The sequence below is a fragment of the Rhinoderma darwinii genome, chromosome 2 (genome assembly GCF_050947455.1).
Source record: "Rhinoderma darwinii isolate aRhiDar2 chromosome 2, aRhiDar2.hap1, whole genome shotgun sequence".
In the NCBI taxonomy this organism is placed as follows: domain Eukaryota; kingdom Metazoa; phylum Chordata; class Amphibia; order Anura; family Rhinodermatidae; genus Rhinoderma; species Rhinoderma darwinii.
In genome coordinates, this window is record NC_134688.1 from 151,438,136 (window position 1) to 151,456,613 (window position 18,478).

Genomic DNA, 18,478 nt, shown 5'->3' on the forward strand with positions numbered 1-18,478 from the left:
CCAGCTGCCCTCGCCAATTTAATTGGTAAAAAGATGCCATTATTAATAAATTTGGTCCAATGTACGGTTAGAACAATTAACAAAAATTATTTTATATATATATATATATATATATATATATATATATGTATGGTTTTTTTTCAAATATGTTTGTAAGATAACTGTGATGAACATCATCCTTCTCTTTTCTATGATGGTCTTTGGATCTTACGATTGTCAGTGTCTGTAAGAAACGTGCTGTGTATGGACTTGCTGAAGGTGGCCATACACCTCAGATTAATGTCGGCCGAATGTGCATGTTTTTTCAATATCGATAGGGGAATAAGCTGATGCCAGACCCCTCTGGCAGCGGCTTATCTCCCGTGGGAACAGAGGACTGGGCATGTTGAAATCCGGCATGCCCAATCCTTTTCCCCTGATATCTGTGGTTGAAGGAGAGTTTGCTGAGCCCCATACTCGTAAGATCGTATACTCGAAATTGTCAGGTTCAGCCGACTTTTACCTAATGTGTATGGCCACTTTTTAAGGGTATGTTCACAGTGTTTTCAGCCGCTTTTCAAAATGACTGACTAAAAAGTCAGTTCTTGAGCCATTTTTGGCGCCGTTTTTCATAGACTCTATATAAAAACAGCCATGAAAAACGCGAGTATGATTAAAAAAACGTCTGAAAATCAGGAGCTGTTTTCCCTTAAAAACCTCTCCGTATTTTGAGACGTTTTTTATTTTGTGTGTGCACAGACCATAAGACTTGTACGGCTATTCTTGTTTGAGGCACTAAACTGTAGGCTAAAGAAACTTCCTTTCTGCCGTATGCTAATTTCTTGAGGAAATGTCCTGAAATTCATATGTAGCAAATACAATTACAGAATTGGATTTGTTACCCTAGTCACATGATGCTGGTCGACCTCGGCTGACCTCTGATAACCAAACTTTTGTCTAAATGAAAAGCTTTTAGTACAGTGATATATTTCTTATGAGTTTGTCATCTATGCTCTGCAATTTATTGGGCTAGGAAGAAGAATACCCACCAAGAGATGACTTCAGTGATGCAGACCAGCTGAGAGTCGGGAATGATGGGATCTTTATGCTGGCTTTCTTTAGTAAGTCCGCTCTTTATTTATTTGCCACACCAACTATTTATTTTGATGCAAAAATTGCGACTTTTGGTACGTTTTTTTTCTGTTTGTTTTTTACATTAGTGATTGGGGCTTAGTGAAAGGGGTGTAGCAACCCGCAGTCTGACACATTTACTATAATTTATTCCCCGGAACTGGCGTACGTCATAGCGGAGTGTACATCTGCTCATAGCCGTCATAGATTTCATTCAGTGGTAAAAAAAATTGTCGAATCTTTGGCTTTCCCTGTAAGAGGCTTGTGCCTTTTTAATCATTTTTTTGCACCTTACTCCATCTTGTGTTTTCGTTTTTTTTTTTTTTTTTTATTTAGACTGGAGCAGTGTTACTACATCTCCCCCTATGTCTATAGCCATCTTCAGTTTGCCATTTTAAATGCACTTGCTCTTTTCTAGGACTGTCCCCTCTTCTATATATTGCTCTCAGATTTACTTACATATCCTCAAATGTAGATCACTGTGTGATGTGAGAAAACTAAATGATAGAATCTTGATCTACCATAAAGTAGTGGTTTACACCGTATCGTATATCCTTACATTGTGACCATTTCGATTTGGAATTTTACTTGTATACAGATTCCTATTTATATATATTTTTTTCATGTTACATTAAAGATGTGTAAGGCTTAGTTCACACCTGCGCCGGTGTGTTCCGTTGTTCTGCTACGTCAGAGGAGCAGAACAAGGAATAACTGAAGCAACAGTTCCGTTGCATAACGGACACCGCCGGTGGCCAACGGAACCCATTTACTTTAATAGGTTCCGTCAGCTTTACGGTAATCTCGGCCAGATCTGCGACAGAGGCCCCTAACTGAGCCTTTAGCGCAGATGTGAACGAGGCCTTAAAGAGGCTCTGTCACCAGATTTTGCAGCCCCTATCTGCTATTGCAGCAGATAGGCGCTGCAATGTAGATTACAGTAACGTTTTTATTTTAAAAAAACGAGCATTTTTGGCCAAGTTATGACCATTTTTGTATTTATGCAAATGAGGCTTGCAAAAGTCCAAGTGGGCGTGTTTAAAAGTAAAAGTCCAAGTGGGCGTGTATTATGTGTGTACATCGGGGCGTTTTTACTACTTTTACTAGCTGGGCGTTCTGACGAGAAGTATCATCCACTTCTCTTCAGAACGCCCAGCTTCTGGCAGTGCAGATCTGTGACGTCACTCACAGGTCCTGCATCGTGTCGGCACCAGAGGCTACAGTTGATTCTGCAGCAGCATCGGCGTTAGCAGGTAAGTCGATGTAGCTACTTACCTGCAAACGCCGATGCTGCTGCAGAATCATCTGTAGCCTCTGGTGCCGATGTGTCCTCGCTCGTCTGACACGATGCAGGACCTGGGGAAGTGACATCACAGCGTGATCTGCCAGAAGCTGGGCGTTCTGAAGAGAAGTGGATGATACTTCTCGTCAGAACGCCCAGCTAGTAAAAGTAGTAAAAACGCCCCGATGTACGCACATAATACACGCCCACTTAGACTTTTATTTTTAAACACGCCCACTTGGACTTTTGCAAGCCTCATTTGCATAAATACAAAAATGGTCATAACTTGGCCAAAAATGCTCGTTTTTTAAAAATAAAAACGTTACTGTAATCTACATTGCAGCGCCTATCTGCTGCAATAGCAGATAGGGGTTGCAAAATCTGGTGACAGAGCCTCTTTAAATGAAAAATGTTAAGCATATTGTATATTATGGTGTGTAACCTCCCTCTAGTGGTGCGTTTGCGCACTACAACTCCTATGTACATTCATTTAGATCAGTCTTTTCATGAATTTGATGGGATTAGTTTTCTCGTTACTTTGGGTGTAACAGAATACTTCATGCAGTGTCTATGGCTGGTCATAACAACCCTGTTCTTGTTAACCAGATCATTGATGGCCAGCCACAGTAAGGAGTTTTCGGCACATTGAACACCGGCCGCAATGAGCATTCAGACTACACGTAGTTAAATAGCAGACGGATCATAAACTAAATGAGCTGAGAATTCTCTTTTACCGCCTCCTTCCTTCTCCACCATTGGCTTTGATTTGGACAGAGCTGTCACCCTGCAGAGAGGAAGCCTGTGCGCACCAGTGGTCCTTACCTCTATCAAGTCATGTTGTCATGAAATCCAGCGTCTTCCAGTTTTTGTGGTACCTTCCTTTCAATATTTGTGGTTTATAATGACCATTTTTCCCAGTAAATCCGTTTTTCAGGACATAATGAGGCTTTAGGACATGGCTCTGTATTCCCTAACTGCTGAGGAGCTCGAATACAGGAATACTGACCTCTCCGAAGGAGAACCTGCAGGAAAGTAGAGTCTTCAGGCTGCTCAATGAAAAAACAAGCTACAGTCCCTCCTCTTGTTACAGCGACTTGGCACCCTACAAATGGCTGGGTTGGTTTTCATCCCTTTTGTTTTATCATTTGGGCTGCCCCCCCCTTAGTCCTGACTAATTTTAAAATTTCAAGGGTATGTTAACACAGGGCAGATTAGCTGCGGAGACCACGTTTTTAATCCACAGCATGTCAATTTATTCTACGGAATCACTTCATATTTGATTACGTTTTTCCCCATTGAATTCAATTGGAGGTAAAAATCTGCAACAATTCACAATTGCAATTTTTGCAGGTGGAAAAACTCTGATTCCACTGCTAAAATAGCAAATCTGAAAAAAGTTTGAAATTGTTTTTTTTTAATTTTTAAAAAAAAGTCTATACTTATCCCTCTGGTGTCATTGTGACGGCTCCTTGTTCTCCGTGCTGCTGACCTCTTGGGATGACGTTTCATCCCATGTTACTGCTGCAGCCAATCACAGGCTGTTGAAGTCACATGGGGTGCAGCGTCATTACAGGAGGCCGGGCTGCACGGAGAACGGGGATGCATCGCTATGGCAACGCCAGTAAACATAAGTATTGTAAGGAAGTACTTTTTTTTTTTTTTTTTCTGCATTTCTTCTGCAGCAGAGGATTCCAGACCGAAATCTGCACCACAATTTGATTGTCTTTTGTCCAGAATTCCCTGTGGGTTATAGGTCACTTTTACACAACTTATCTGATTTTGTGTGAACAAACCCTAAAAGGGTTTTCTGATTTCCACAGCCCCTTTTTATAATATGACAATCAGGGTCTTGTTGCCTCCAGAGAGAGCGCCACTGTTTATAGGAGCTCTTAATAGAGGGGGGCTATGATGGAGACTTTCCTATATTAAATCCACATACCCTAATAAGGTCTAAACCAGACAATTACTTTACTTATAATTGAAGACCACCGGACTACTATCAGGCTTCATGTAAAAAAAATTTGCCGATATCTTCCTTTCCTCAAGTCCTTTTCAGAAACCTCTGTATTAACCAGACTGCAGAACTATAACGTGAAGGAAATAAGAGTGGTCTGCTTGTTTTGTAGAAGCCTGGAAGTTATACTGGGATGAATGGAACAATAAAGCGGTAATGTGGCCAGAGAGCAAAGTAGTCACTTATGAAACGCATGTAAAGATCTATGCAGCAGATGCATTAATACATCCCGTACAATAGACATGCGGATAGAGAGGAGAGGCGCCATCCTGGAGACACTATCTGACAGGCTGCAGACTGTTTAGTGGAATTGACCTGCATAAGAAAATATTTTAGAAACTGACGAAGTGAACGTTGATAACACCCCCTATTTCTGTACTTAACATCACTGCAGTGAAAGCCTAGATACTCCATCTCGTCCTATACAGTTATAGGAGGGACACCCAGCACTGAGGATTCTCCGCTCCAATGAGTTTAATGGGAAATATATTATCAATCGTATCGAAAATTGGTAATCCTCTAAAATGAAGAGGAGCCTTATCCTACATGAGGTGAGAGAGCTGCATACGCTGTCGCTGTTGGCCTCACAGGCTACGGTGGAGCTCGGAGTGAACCCACTAATCTCCCATCATATGTAAAATCTGGCCATTTTGTCCACAATATGTGAATAATATGCTTACAAATAAGTATTTTTCATTGTTCCATATTAGCAGATCTTTGGTTTATTGATCATCTGACAATCTTTTCCTAGTGGCGTTCATTTTCAACTGGATTGGGTTCTGTCTCTCCTTCTGTATAACCAACACGATAGCCGGGCGCTATGGAGCAATCTGTGGGTTTGGATTATCACTCATCAAATGGATTTTAATTGTGAGGGTAAGTGGTTTTCTTTTTTGTGTATCTGATTTTGTGGAGTACAAGAAAGGTAACATTTTAAATGACATTTATGTTTTATGGTTTAGGAAATCCTTATTAGAACCTCAAATGGCCCGTATAAGTTTTGATTGTGCTGCAAAGTATTTCAGTATGAAGGCTATGTAAAACCTTTTGTAAGGCAAGTTATTATTATATATATATTTATATATATATATATATATATATATATATTTTTAATAAAAAGGTGTATTCGTGTGTTTGGTGCAACTTTACAAATACTTTTTATTAAAAATGTGTTTTACTTTTTTAGATACTGCTGCTCTGTATTCTATATACAGAGAAGCTTTATTGTTTGCTAAGACCTGAATCCGTCAGTTCCGCGGACCTGACGGGTTCAGTGACAGCAGGTTCCTGTGTGTCTCTGACACGGAGGATCCACCTGTTATCCATCACATCTAAATTCGTAACTTAGATGTGATAGATTATAGGTGGATTCTGCATGTCAGAGACACACAGGACCTGCTGTCACTGAACCCGTCAGGTCTGCGGGGCTGACTGATAAAATGAATAGTGAATGATGCAGCTGCTCTGTAAAGAGAACACAGAGCAGCTGTGTCTAAAAAAAAAAAGGTAAACCTAATTTTGAATAAAAAGTATTTGTAAACACACTGATGCACCTTTTTATTAAAAAAAAAAAATTCCTTTCAAGAGCTTACATAGCAATAGATTTTTTACAAAGCTTTTGCAATACTCCAGTTTGACCACTGTGTGGCACTATTGTTCCATTTATTAGCTTTTTTTTTTTCTTCTGGAATCATCTGTACTTGGGCTTAAAAGCGCCAGAGGGTTTACCTAGGGATGCGGCTTGTATGCACTCTCCAAACAGAATTTAACACTATAATATGGTTTTATGTTTTTCATTCTGATACCTATTGATCTGATATATTTTTGATTCTGGACGACCATACAGAAATGTCATGTATTTCTGTTGATTGCATGGGACCATATTCTGTATTCTTAATGATGAGAGTATACATGTTGATTATAAATGCCAGTACTCCATTAGTTATGTGTATATGACGCTAACAATCCGAATAATGGTACAAAAAATACTGCAGTCTTTGATATTTAATACTTATGAATGTGACCGGTATCGGACCTAATCTATGAAAGTTTTCCAATTCATTTCTGATAAATGGGAATAGCCAGTTACTATATGTTCTCCGGGAGTCCCAAAAGACATTCATGGCATATACTGTTAAACGTCCCAGATTCTGAGTTTTCTTGCGGCCCTCGGGAGTATTACAATTTGAAAATGTCGCCCTTGGACTGTTATGCAGTAAAGAGATGTATATGGATAAGTTGGTTTTCTTGCAAGAGACTTCCACCACTGTATATAGGGGAACTTTATAAGGATGTTGATGGTATTATCGCTGCTTGGATAAGACCGCTTTAGGGTGTGTTCACATGCAGCGGTAGTGGCACCCAGTATTGCTTCTGTGAAAAACGTAATTGCGACAACATCTCGAAAAAGTGATAATGTCCTTTGCCTGCAGTTTTCCTATTGAAGTGAATGGGAAAAAAATGCAGCAGTACAGTAAACAAAAGTTAAAAACCACACGCTATTTTGTCCAGCTAAATGACGCAAACCATGGCACAAACCCGACATGACGGAAATCCAATGACTTTAATGGGTTCTGATGGATCCTGAACTTCATGTATTTTTGTTGCTTCCTATGAAGGAACAGAACGATGGAACACGGAACGCAATGTGAATACAGCCTAACAAGTATGAATACTGGAAAGTCTGATACAATCATGGTATATTGGGTTACAGTTTTAATAACCACTCACATTCGTTCCCCGTTTGTAAAATTTTACCACCTCTATTTGCAGCAATGACCATTTTCATTTTCACCTCCCTACATTGAGATCTTTCGGTTGTCTCGGGGAAACCGCTAAAGGTTTAGGGGGCTTGAAAGATGCAAAGCTGACATATAACTGACTGACAGAGAACTGTCTGAACTGGTGTTCTAATCCCTGAGTATTACCGTCTCTGTTAAGCGATCCGTTGCAGACTGTAGGATGATTGTCAGCACTTGTCTTCTAACAAGTCGAAAAATGATGCCGTCCGTTTAGGGAGAATAATTGTCAGATATGTCTACTGGAGTATCCGTATGATTGTCTGATATCTTCTATGGACAGCAGCTACAGAAAAAGCTAGACATGGACGAGCGCTGAGGGAGAGCGGAGGGAATCCACGTAATAGGAGAACCAGACAAAATTCCCAATCTGTCATGAAGTTATACTATAGTGAAGCAGAACAGCTTCTAGATCTGCTCAAAATGTTCTCCGCTGTCATATGTCCTTTTGAATACATATATTTCTCTCTTTTTCGCTTTCTCTCTCTCCCTCACTTTCGCTCTCTCCCTCACTTTCGCTCTCTCCCTCACTTTCGCTCTCTCCCTCGCTTTCGCTCTCTCCCTCGCTTTCGCTCTCTCGCTTTCGCTCTCTCCCTCGCTTTCGCTCTCTCCCTCGCTTTCGCTCTCTCCCTCGCTTTCGCTCTCTCCCTCGCTTTCGCTCTCTCCCTCGCTTTCGCTCTCTCCCTCGCTTTCGCTCTCTCCCTTTCGCTCTCTCCCTCGCTTTTGCTCTTTCGCTCGCTCTCTCTCGCTTTCGCTCGCTCTCTCTCTCCCTCGCTTTTGCTCTTTCGCTCGCTCTCTCTCTCGCTTTCGCTCTTTCGCTCTCTCGCTTTTGCTCTCTCTCGCGCGCTTTCGCTTTCTCTCTCGCGCGCTTTCGCTCTCTCTCTCGCGCGCTTTCTCTCTCGCGCGCTTTCTCGCTCTCGCTTTCTCTTTCTCTCTCTCTCTCGCGCTTTCTCTCTCTCGCGCTTTCTCTCTCTCGCGCTTTCTCTCTCTCGCGCTTTCTCTCTCTCGCGCTTTCTCTCTCTCGCGCTTTCTCTCTCTCGCGCTTTCTCTCTCTCGCGCTTTCTCTCTCTCGCGCTTTCTCTCTCTCGCGCTTTCTCTCTCTCGCGCTTTCTCTCTCTCGCGCTTTCTCTCTCTCGCGCTTTCTCGCTTTCTCGCTCTCGCGCTTTCTCGCTTTCTCGCTTTCGCTCTCTCTCTCGTTTCGCTCTCTCTCTCGCTTTTGCTCTCTCTCGCTTTTGCTCTCTCTCTCTCTCGCTTTTGCTCTCTCTCTCTCTCGCTTTTGCTCTCTCTCTCGCTTTTGCTCTCTCTCGCTTTTGCTCTCTCTCTCTCGCTTTTGCTCTCGCTTTTGCTCTCTCTCTCTCGCTTTTGCTCTCTCTCTCTCTCTCTCTCTCTCTCTCGCTTTTGCTCTCTCTCTCTCGCTTTTGCTCTCTCTCTCTCGCTTTTGCTCTCTCTCTCTCGCTTTTGCTCTCTCTCTCTCTCTCTCGCTTTTGCTCTCTCTCTCTCTCTCTCTCTCTCTCGCTTTTGCGCTCTCTCTCTCTCTCTCTCTCTCGCTTTTGCGCTCTCTCTCTCTCTCTCTCTCTCTCTCGCTTTTGCGCTCTCTCTCTCTCTCTCTCTCGCTTTTGCGCTCTCTCTCTCTCTCTCTCTCTCGCTTTTGCTCTCTCTCTCTCTCTCTCTCTCTCGCTTTTGCTCTCTCTCTCTCTCTCTCTCTCGCTTTTGCTCTCTCTCTCTCTCTCTCTCTCGCTTTTGCTCTCTCTCTCTCTCTCTCTCTCTCGCTTTTGCTCTCTCTCTCTCTCTCTCTCGCTTTTGCTCTCTCTCTCTCTCTCTCTCTCGCTTTTGCTCTCTCTCTCTCTCTCTCTCTCGCTTTTGCTCTCTCTCTCTCTCTCGCTTTTGCTCTCTCTCTCTCTCGCTTTTGCGCTCTCTCTCTCTCTCTCTCGCTTTTGCGCTCTCTCTCTCTCTCTCTCTCGCTTTTGCGCTCTCTCTCTCTCTCGCTTTTGCGCTCTCTCTCTCTCTCTCTCTCGCTTTTGCGCTCTCTCTCTCTCTCTCTCTCTCGCTTTTGCGCTCTCTCTCTCTCTCTCTCTCTCTCGCTTTTGCTCTCTCTCTCTCTCTCTCTCTCTCTCGCTTTTGCTCTCTCTCTCTCCCTCGCTTTTGCTCTCTCTCTCTCTCTCGCTTTTGCTCTCTCTCTCGCTTTTGCTCTCTCTCTCTCGCTTTTGCTCTCTCTCTCTCGCTTTTGCTCTCTCTCTCTCGCTTTTGCTCTCTCTCTCTCGCTTTTGCTCTCTCTCTCTCGCTTTTGCTCTCTCTCTCGCTTTTGCGCTCTCTCTCTCTCTCGCTTTTGCGCTCTCTCTCTCGCTTTTGCTCTCTCTCTCTCGCTTTTGCTCTCTCTCTCGCTTTTGCGCTCTCTCTCTCTCGCTTTTGCGCTCTCTCTCTCTCGCTTTTGCTCTCTCTCTCTCGCTTTTGCTCTCTCTCTCTCGCTTTTGCTCTCTCTCTCTCTCTCGCTTTTGCGCTCTCTCTCTCGCTTTTGCTCTCTCTCTCGCTTTTGCGCTCTCTCTCTCTCTCGCTTTTGCGCTCTCTCTCTTTCTCGCTTTTGCGCTCTCTTTCTCGCTTTTGCGCTCTCTTTCTCGCTTTTGCTCTCTCTCTCTTCAGTTAAAACAACGGAACCCTGTCACAGCGGTGACAAACGGTCCTTCGTTGTAATATCTTCTATGCTGAATATGATCGCTTAAAGTACCTGCTGTAAAGCCTGAGGCTGCGCTAGGTTTAGACGACATTTCATGTTCTGATTTCTGTCAGGTGCAGTGTTGACGTTGAGACTTTATGGATTAAAATAACCAAATCCATCAATAGCTGACAATTCTCAAGCCAGATGTAGATATTATTGTATGTGGTGATTCTCCATGAGAACACGGCACCTGACAGAAATCCTGAGGAGACATGATGTCATCGGAAACCTCTCACTGTAGTATCATCCACTTCTCTTCAGAACGCCCAGCTTCTGGCAGTGCAGACACAGCCGTGTTCTCCAGAGATCACGCTGTGACGTCACTCACAGGTCCTGCATCGTGTCAGACGAGCGAGGACACATCGGCACCAGAGGCTACAGTTGATTCTGCAGCAGCATCAGCGTTTGCAGGTAAGTAGCTACATCGACTTACCTGCTAACGCCGATGCTGCTGCAGAATCAACTGTAGCCTCTGGTGCCGATGTGTCCTCGCTCGTCTGACACGATGCAGGACCTGTGAGTGACGTCACAGCGTGATCTGGCAGAAGCTGGGCGTTCTGAAGAGAAGTGGATGATACTTCTCATCAGAACGCCCAGCTAGTAAAAGTATTAAAAACGCCCCGATGTACGCACATAATACACGCCCACTTGGACTTTTACTTTTAAACACACCCACTTGGACTTTTGCAAGCCTCATTTGCATAACTACAAAAATGGTCATAACTTGGCCAAAAATGCTCGTTTTTTAAAAATAAAAACGTTACTGTAATCTACATTGCAGCGCCGATCTGCTGCAATAGCAGATAGGGGTTGCAAAATCTGGTGACAGAGCCTCTTTAAGGCAGTTTTTTCTCCGAAGGTCCATATTTTACCATTGATATTGAAATTCTCCATGAAGTTAATGTAAGTTGAATAGGAAATGAGCATTTATCTAGCCGTCCTCCTAGTGTGACCTCTGAAATCTGCTTATTGCCAGAGATCTGCCCACCAGACAGTCCCTTTAACTATTCAGCAGCTTCCATCAGCCAGTTTACTGCTCCGTAGGCACATTACAGACGGCTATTTCACACGTCCTTATCTATTTGGATGCTCCTACTTGTAGACTGATTTTAATAAACTATTTGTAAATCATCGAGAGATTTCTGAATATATAAAACGTGTTCACAGTGAAAATAATAAAACCACTCCAACTACATTTTTTTTAATGAATAGTATTACAGTTTCAATATTCCTTTAAATAATATGTCGTCTATATATAGTGTCTGCTAACCTGACAGCGACAAATCTAGTGTGAAGAATAATTGTTTTTTATTTCATTCGCTCTATACATTTATAAACCAGTGTCGCCTGTGTTTTGCATTACCTCTATGCTGCTTTAAAAGGTTCTATTACGTAACCTGAAACTGACAGTATCGTACCAAGGACACAAACTGTCAATACACTGCCACGTTAATAAAACTTCTATCAAATTTGATCAACTAAGGCATATTATACAATTTGTGGTGTTCTGTACCGTGTACATTTCATTAAAGGCAAATTTGGACACCGCGAGGATGAGAGGCATCGAAAAATTGTATTTGATATCGTCTTATGAGAAGCTATTTAAGCAAGTTGTGTAAGAAGTGTGACATAGCTGAATACTAAGGACGTGTGATGGTTGGTTTTATCAGTGAAGCGTACAGCCCCGCCGCTGAATCAATCAATGTGTGCCTATTCATATTCCCTTATCATTCGGAGGACAAAACTATCTAGCGCGGCCAGTAACAGGGCTGAAACGCCACTTCAAGGTTCATTTAGTCGTGTTCTGCTCTCTGCTGGGAACCAACTACAGGAGCTTCTCATATAAAAATGAAAAGACTTTAATGAGACTGAGGCTTTTGAGGTTGGCATCTTTTGACAGTAGTTGGCAATAGGGGGTTTATGAAGGTCAAAAGTTACTTCTTTAAGGGGCACTTTGAACATCCCATTTTGATAAGATTAAAGTGATTCGACTTCGAGGATAATGTTTAAAGTGGCAGATGTTAAGTGCACGTCAATGTAAACTGACAAGGTGGTTGTATAATAGGATACAGGCATGTTTGGAGTTTTGTATGACCAGTTAATATGATCACCTCGTATAGAGTCTATCCTGGTGTATATGGCAGTTACTTGCACCATCCACCCTAGAAGCTGGACCGGTTGATCCTTACAGTTAGGAATCGATGATGGAGGGATCCGGTATATCCTGCAGCAAGATGTTACCTTTCCTCTTCAAGTAACACTATCATAGCAGTATACAGGTGGTGCAAACGAATTGTCCATGTAGCCCCTAAATGTAAAAAGAAATCACATTCACATGTCTGCCCTTCAAGCGCGGTCAGTAAAATACAGCTACTGTTTATAGCAGCCTGTATTGGTTATTAAAGAAGCACTCCAGCTATTTATTTTTTTCCTATATAGTGCAGCATAGGCAGATATTAAAGAATAATGTAGAGGCTCTTGTGTATACCTCTTTTAGTTGATGTGCCGTTTATGGGTTGTCTGCCATCTTTGTTCCTTCCTACTTCCCCTCTGATATGGTTCCCCTAATGCAGACTACATTTCCCAAGATGCTTCTGGCTTGGCAGAGGGGCGGAGTCTCATCACGCTAAGCTTGCTCTGAGTTCTATCTAAGTGCAGCAAGCGATAGATCAGTGACAAAGAACTGCTGTCCTCACACTGCAGAGTCTGTGTATTCCTATGTGATGCAGCTCAGTCTGTCTCCTGCTAATTATATGTTTGTTTTTTTCTGTCGGCTCTAGCAAGCAGGATGCAGGGGAGAGCAGTGAGAAGCTGCATCTCATAGAAACACACTGGACTAACTGCATACAGCATTCAGAGATCGTATAAACAGGTAGTGTGAGCCATGGGAGGTTTATAACTATTCAGATAATCATGGACTCTCCTATTATATCACTGCACTCCTGGTCCCTTAGAAAGGGCAGCAATTATTTCTCTGGTAGCACTATAGGCATGGGGGACATACAGAAGAAAAAGAGGGGTGAAGTTGCATGAGGTGGCGAGGGGGTCTCAGATCTGCCAGGAGGGATTTAATTAGTGGTGATGTAATCCTGTAGTTTACAAGAAGTCAGACACACAGGGTTAAATGACCTCCTGTCTACACATAAGACCATGGTCTAGTCTGGTGGTCAGACTGAGATCACGTAACACAGCTGCCAATAATAAAGGGTTCAAAATGTATAGATGCAACTGAGCTGGGAAGAATCATACACCACTGCTAGAATATTGGTGGTGAGTTAGCAAGATGTATGCAAAAAAAAAAAAAAGTGGCAGTGTGCTTCTTTAATAGTGTGACCACAGAGGTATATGTATTCAGAGAGCGGCGGGGAATGTGATATCATCATTATACAAGCTTCTTAAGTGTCTGTTATACATAGAACAATCTCTCTCTGTTGCTGCCCTGCTATATTATTGGATCATTACCTTTATTCATTCTGTGTTAAGGAATCGCTGTTTATGCATTTCTTCTGTCTATGACCATCCATAACTCTCCGATGTTCTCTTTTCAGTTCTCTGACTACTTTACCGGGTATTTCAATGGACAATATTGGCTGTGGTGGATATTCCTTGTTCTTGGTAAGTTCTCCATTTAGAAAAAGATGACCTTTAAAGGACTTGAGACATAGAAGTAAAGATTTGTGGAAGGAGCACTGACTGTAGGAGTTTTTACACTTTCCTTTATACACGATGTGACATGCATGTAACGCCTTCCGGAATGTGACAAAACAGAACAATACATGTGGGTTCATTATTACTTCCTTCTCATAGCATTTGACAGCAGTTGATGTGATAGGACTGTATAACACAAGGTCCCTAGGGCTATCCACGATTGTGGAAGTAAAGGGCTCATGAAGGCGTCACTATATGTCAAATGGGGCTTTCTTATGTAATTACATTGTATCCAGTACTGTTGCTCTACTTGTAAGTATAACATAAATACATGATTTATTGAACTATGATGTCCAAGAACTAAGTCAAGGATTCTCTTTAAGTGTCATAGATTGCATACCCTGTATCTGAATATGCAAACGTATGTTCTGTATAGAAGGGTATACAGGGGTACTGCAGATGTGGCCCGAAACTAGAGTGATGAACTATTGTTGTTTTTATTTTAGCTTTCGGTAAACCCATGATGATCATGTTCTAACAGATACTGTCTGGAATAAAGAATATTTTATAATTCTATTGGTACAGGGGAGATACGACCTGTCCCTCGGCACCAGTCAGCCTTGATCTAAGCAGCTGGACAAGAAATAAGTAGTTTGGTCTAGACGCACATAGCATCTTCCCTGCCCCCCCCCGTATGTCCGACAGATATAATGATGTAACTGGTTTCCATGGCAACTTATTCACGTGAAATCTTATTGCGCTGAATATTTCAGTTTCCTATTAAATCACTGGGACCTGACCATCACTTATGACAGCCGGCTTCCAGCGGTGCAGGATGAGCAAGGGCAATCAATGCATGGTCTCTAGGAGAGATTACATCAATAACTTTCACCAGGGTAGTGGGTTGAACTAACAAAAAACTGGCCGTCGAATTACTGTTCTAGGAGATTTATGCATTAAAAAAACAAAAAACAAAGTCATAGTGATGCAGCTTTCTAATATACTTTCTAATACATCGAACAGCTCAGAGTTTGCTACAATTGCCTAGGCAATCTGCAGTGTGAACAGATCCGGATACATTTTTAACTACACGAATACATTATAGAAAACCATCATGGCCGGAAGAGACATTTTTGCTGCTATATTTTGCTCGCAGAGGAGTGCTTAGATCAGCTGATTGTGGTGGGTCCAGCATCAATACCCCCTGACGTCCAGTTTATGTCACCGGGGGAAGCTCCGGTCAGCCATACACTTACACTTCCAGCCATATATTTACTATAACGTGGTGTCCAATCAAGTCAATAACCGTCCATACAATACATGGATGGGCCAAGTCTGCCAGTGCGAGGGGGGTCCTGAGCTTAATAGACGATGAGCAAGGGGTTTGCCTTGATGAAACCCCTTTTACAATCCCCTCAACAAGAATGTTCCCATTCACTGACACAAAAGGTATATCAAAATTGCAGAGCTTAACCTAAACCCGTGCAAGGGGTGTAATTTTGGGCAGGAGACGATGGATATTTTCTACTGTTTGGGTGGTTTGTGCACAATCTATTTGAGCTTGCTATAACATGCTAGGTGGTGTGTTTTTTTTGTCCCCTGGTATACAGCCTGTGTAGAAACCTACATAAAATGCCATGTAGATAACCAGTTGTGGCATCTGAGCTGCCAAGCTGTAGTTAAGGGATGCATGATTATATCAGGCAGGAACAACATCTAGCACGGGTGAAATGTGTGCCACGCTGTGCACAGCTGTGCTTTGGCTTGACATTGTTAGTTTTTTCAATGTGAAGATTGTAATGTTCTCTCCTCAATCAAAAAGATGGATGTGTGCAGCATATCTGATATTTATAGCCGAAAAAAAGAGAAAGTCTCCACAGCAGTCAAAGTCCAGGAACAATAAAACACATTTATGAGAACTTTTATATGTTTTAAGCAAGTTATAAAGCTTATGCCAGGAGAACGCACAGCACGCAGTGAATTCTGAAATGCCATTAAAATGAAAAATGAAATGTTTTTACGCGTATTATGCCACTTTCCCATCTTTGTCCATGTGTAAACTCCAGTAGAAATGATAGCATGCCTCTAGCCTATGTGCCCATAAAGAATGCAAGTGAAACCCAAAGACGATCTAAAAGAAAAAAACACATTCTCTGATACTTCTAAAAATTATAATAAAGAAATCTATATTGCATTATATACTGACTGTTTATAAACCCTGCCAATAGTCCGTTTTATTTGATATTAGACAACTGTCGGCTAAAGGAGGTCTTCTAGAAAGTGTTCTACCGGGGCCTCACCAGCTAGAACATGGTGATGCCTGAGCTACACCACCAGTGGTCAAAGTCCATGACCACCTTAAAAGTATGGCTCGATTTACCTTTAATTTTTCTCCTGAACCCAGTATAACATTAAAATAAGCACAAAAGGAGTCCGTTATGTCCCTAAACCAGGGACTGGTGCAGCCAGAGAAAGGCCTGTGCAGCTTATGAGCACTTCTGTGGAAACTGCTTCCCCAGCTGCACCTCACCAGCTATTGGGGGCGTCTCAATGGTTTGAGAAGCACTGGGTTGAAGAATAACTCTACCCCATTCTAATAACCCAACTGTGACCGCAGTTACCTCCAGTAAACCCCCCCCCCTCCCAATGTTGCAATTGATTGCTAAAATATAAGGAGTTGTTTGCAGGGGTCATCACACCATGGAGCGGCTTTATCTGCTCCTATACAAGCCTATGAGATCCAGTGAACATTGGGTTAATTGTACTTTTCCAATCAAAAAAGCTGGTGTTCAGGGTCAAGGCGGAAAAAATTATTTTAATTTTTAATCTGTATAAACTAAGAAAATCAGTGACCACCGTCCTCCCTCCATGTTACCAACAGGAGCATGGGGAACTAAGGCAGCTCTATAGTGTAAGGAACCAAACAACTCCTCATAGCTCTGTCAGACTTAAAGGGTCCAGGACACCGAGTAGCGGGATATCGGAGTTCACTGCAATCACTCTTTTAGTTTTTATGTTTTCAGTGGAGGTAGTCTTTAAAACTGTAGGTTTATTTAACCGTATCTCAAACACAACATCTGAATGGTAAGTGTTTTGGATCCAAATTATGCTGTTATACAATTAATAATTTTATGAAGCCATCATACAGTGACTAGTTTTATAACACAAGGCTTTTGCGGACTTGGTGTGCGCTGATTTGGTGTATATCTTTACTTACATTTTAAGTGTGTGTGTGTATACAATCTATATGGAAAAAAGTATTGGGACACTTACACATTACACCTGCAGGAGCTTTTATGACATGCCATTCTAAATCCATTGACAATACAATATAATGGAGTTGCTTCCCCGTTTGCAGCTAAAAGAGCTTCCACTTTTCTGGGAAGGCTTGCTACAAGATTGTGGAGGGTCTGTGGGAGTTTTTTCCCATTCATCCAGAAGAGTATTTGTGAGGTCAGACACTGATGTTGGGAGAGAGGTCCCTGGCTCGCAATCTCTGTTCTAGTTCATCCCGATGGTGTTGGATGGGGTTGTGGTCAGGGCCCTGTGTGGGCCAGTCAAGTTCTTCCACACCAAACTCACCCAACCATGCCTTTATGCACTTTGCTTTGTGCACTGGGGCACAGTCATGCTGGACCAGAAAAGGACCAAACTCCAAACTGTTCCCAAAAAGTTGAATGCATACAAAATGTCTTGGTATGCTGAAGTATTAAAGCCACATTTAATGTACACCTTTTAAAAAAATAAAAATAAAAAAAAATAATTCTATTGTTTTAATAAAAATGTCCGTCAGTGTGTTTTGTGCAACTTTCTAAATACTTTTTATTAAAAATAATTTTTACTTTTGGAGATACAGCTGCTCTGTATCTAGCGCTTAAAACCTGTATCTGTCAGGTCAGCGGCACTGACGGGTTCAGTGAGAGCAGGTCCTGTGTGTCTCTGACACGCAGAATCGAGCTGTTATTGATCACATCTAATTTCATAACTTTAGATGTGATCGATTACAGGTAGATCTTTGACACACAGGACTCGCTGACACTTAACCCGTCAGTCCTGCTTACCAAACGGCTACTGGTTTCGGTGTTAGGCATAGCTGCTGTTTATAACGGATACAAAGCAGCTGTATCTCAAAAAGTAAAAATTTTTAATACGTTTTTATAAAGTTGCACCAAACACACTTTTATTTGTGTGTGTGTGTGTATATGTATGTATGTATGTAGGTATGTGTGTATATATATATATATATATATATATATATATATATATATATATATATATATAATAAAATTATTATTATTTTTTTTTTAAATGATGATTTCACAGGTGTACTTGGCCTTTAAAGAGGCTCTGTCACAACATTATAATGTAGGTGACAGCAGTTCTTTTTATTTAAAAAAAGATCTGTTTTCACCACTTTATTAGCGATTTTAGATTTATGCTAATGAGTTGCTCAATGCCCAAGTGGGCGTGTTTTTACTTTAGACCAAGTGGGCGTTGTACAGAGGAGTTTATGACGCTGACCAATCAGCATCATGCACTCCTCTCCATTCATTTAGTCAGCGCATAGGGATCCTTTTAGATCAGTATTGTTAATGTGTTAGTACAAGACAGCACATACTGAAGTGTTTAGACAGTGAATAGACATTCCACGGGATGTGTCTTCACAATCTCTGCACTTCGTTACTGTTTCTGTGGTAGTTACAGCAGACGAAGCGTAATCTCGTTGTAATCTGTCATCTACAGCGTAATCTCGCGAGACTACGCTTCCTCCGCTGTAACTACCACAGAAACCGTAACGAAGTGCAGAGATTGTGAATAGACATTACGTGGAATGTCTATTCACTGTCTAAACACTTCAGTATTGTTAATGTGTAAGTATAAGACCGCACATAGCGATCTAAAAGGATCCCTAT

The 18,478-nt window shown here is 41.9% G+C and overlaps 1 protein-coding gene across 3 annotated transcripts in view; it reads left to right on the forward strand.

Moving 5' to 3' along the window:
- The window catches only part of NDFIP2 (Nedd4 family interacting protein 2), a 72,775-nt gene that overhangs the window by 42,006 nt on the left and 12,291 nt on the right, over window positions 1-18,478 (forward strand). For all 3 annotated transcript variants that reach the window (XM_075852378.1, XM_075852377.1, XM_075852379.1), the window contains 3 exons: window positions 1,013-1,100; window positions 5,158-5,282; window positions 13,466-13,532. In XM_075852378.1, the coding sequence (XP_075708493.1) occupies window positions 1,013-1,100; window positions 5,158-5,282; window positions 13,466-13,532 (280 nt within the window). The remainder of the gene's footprint in view (window positions 1-1,012; window positions 1,101-5,157; window positions 5,283-13,465; window positions 13,533-18,478) is intronic.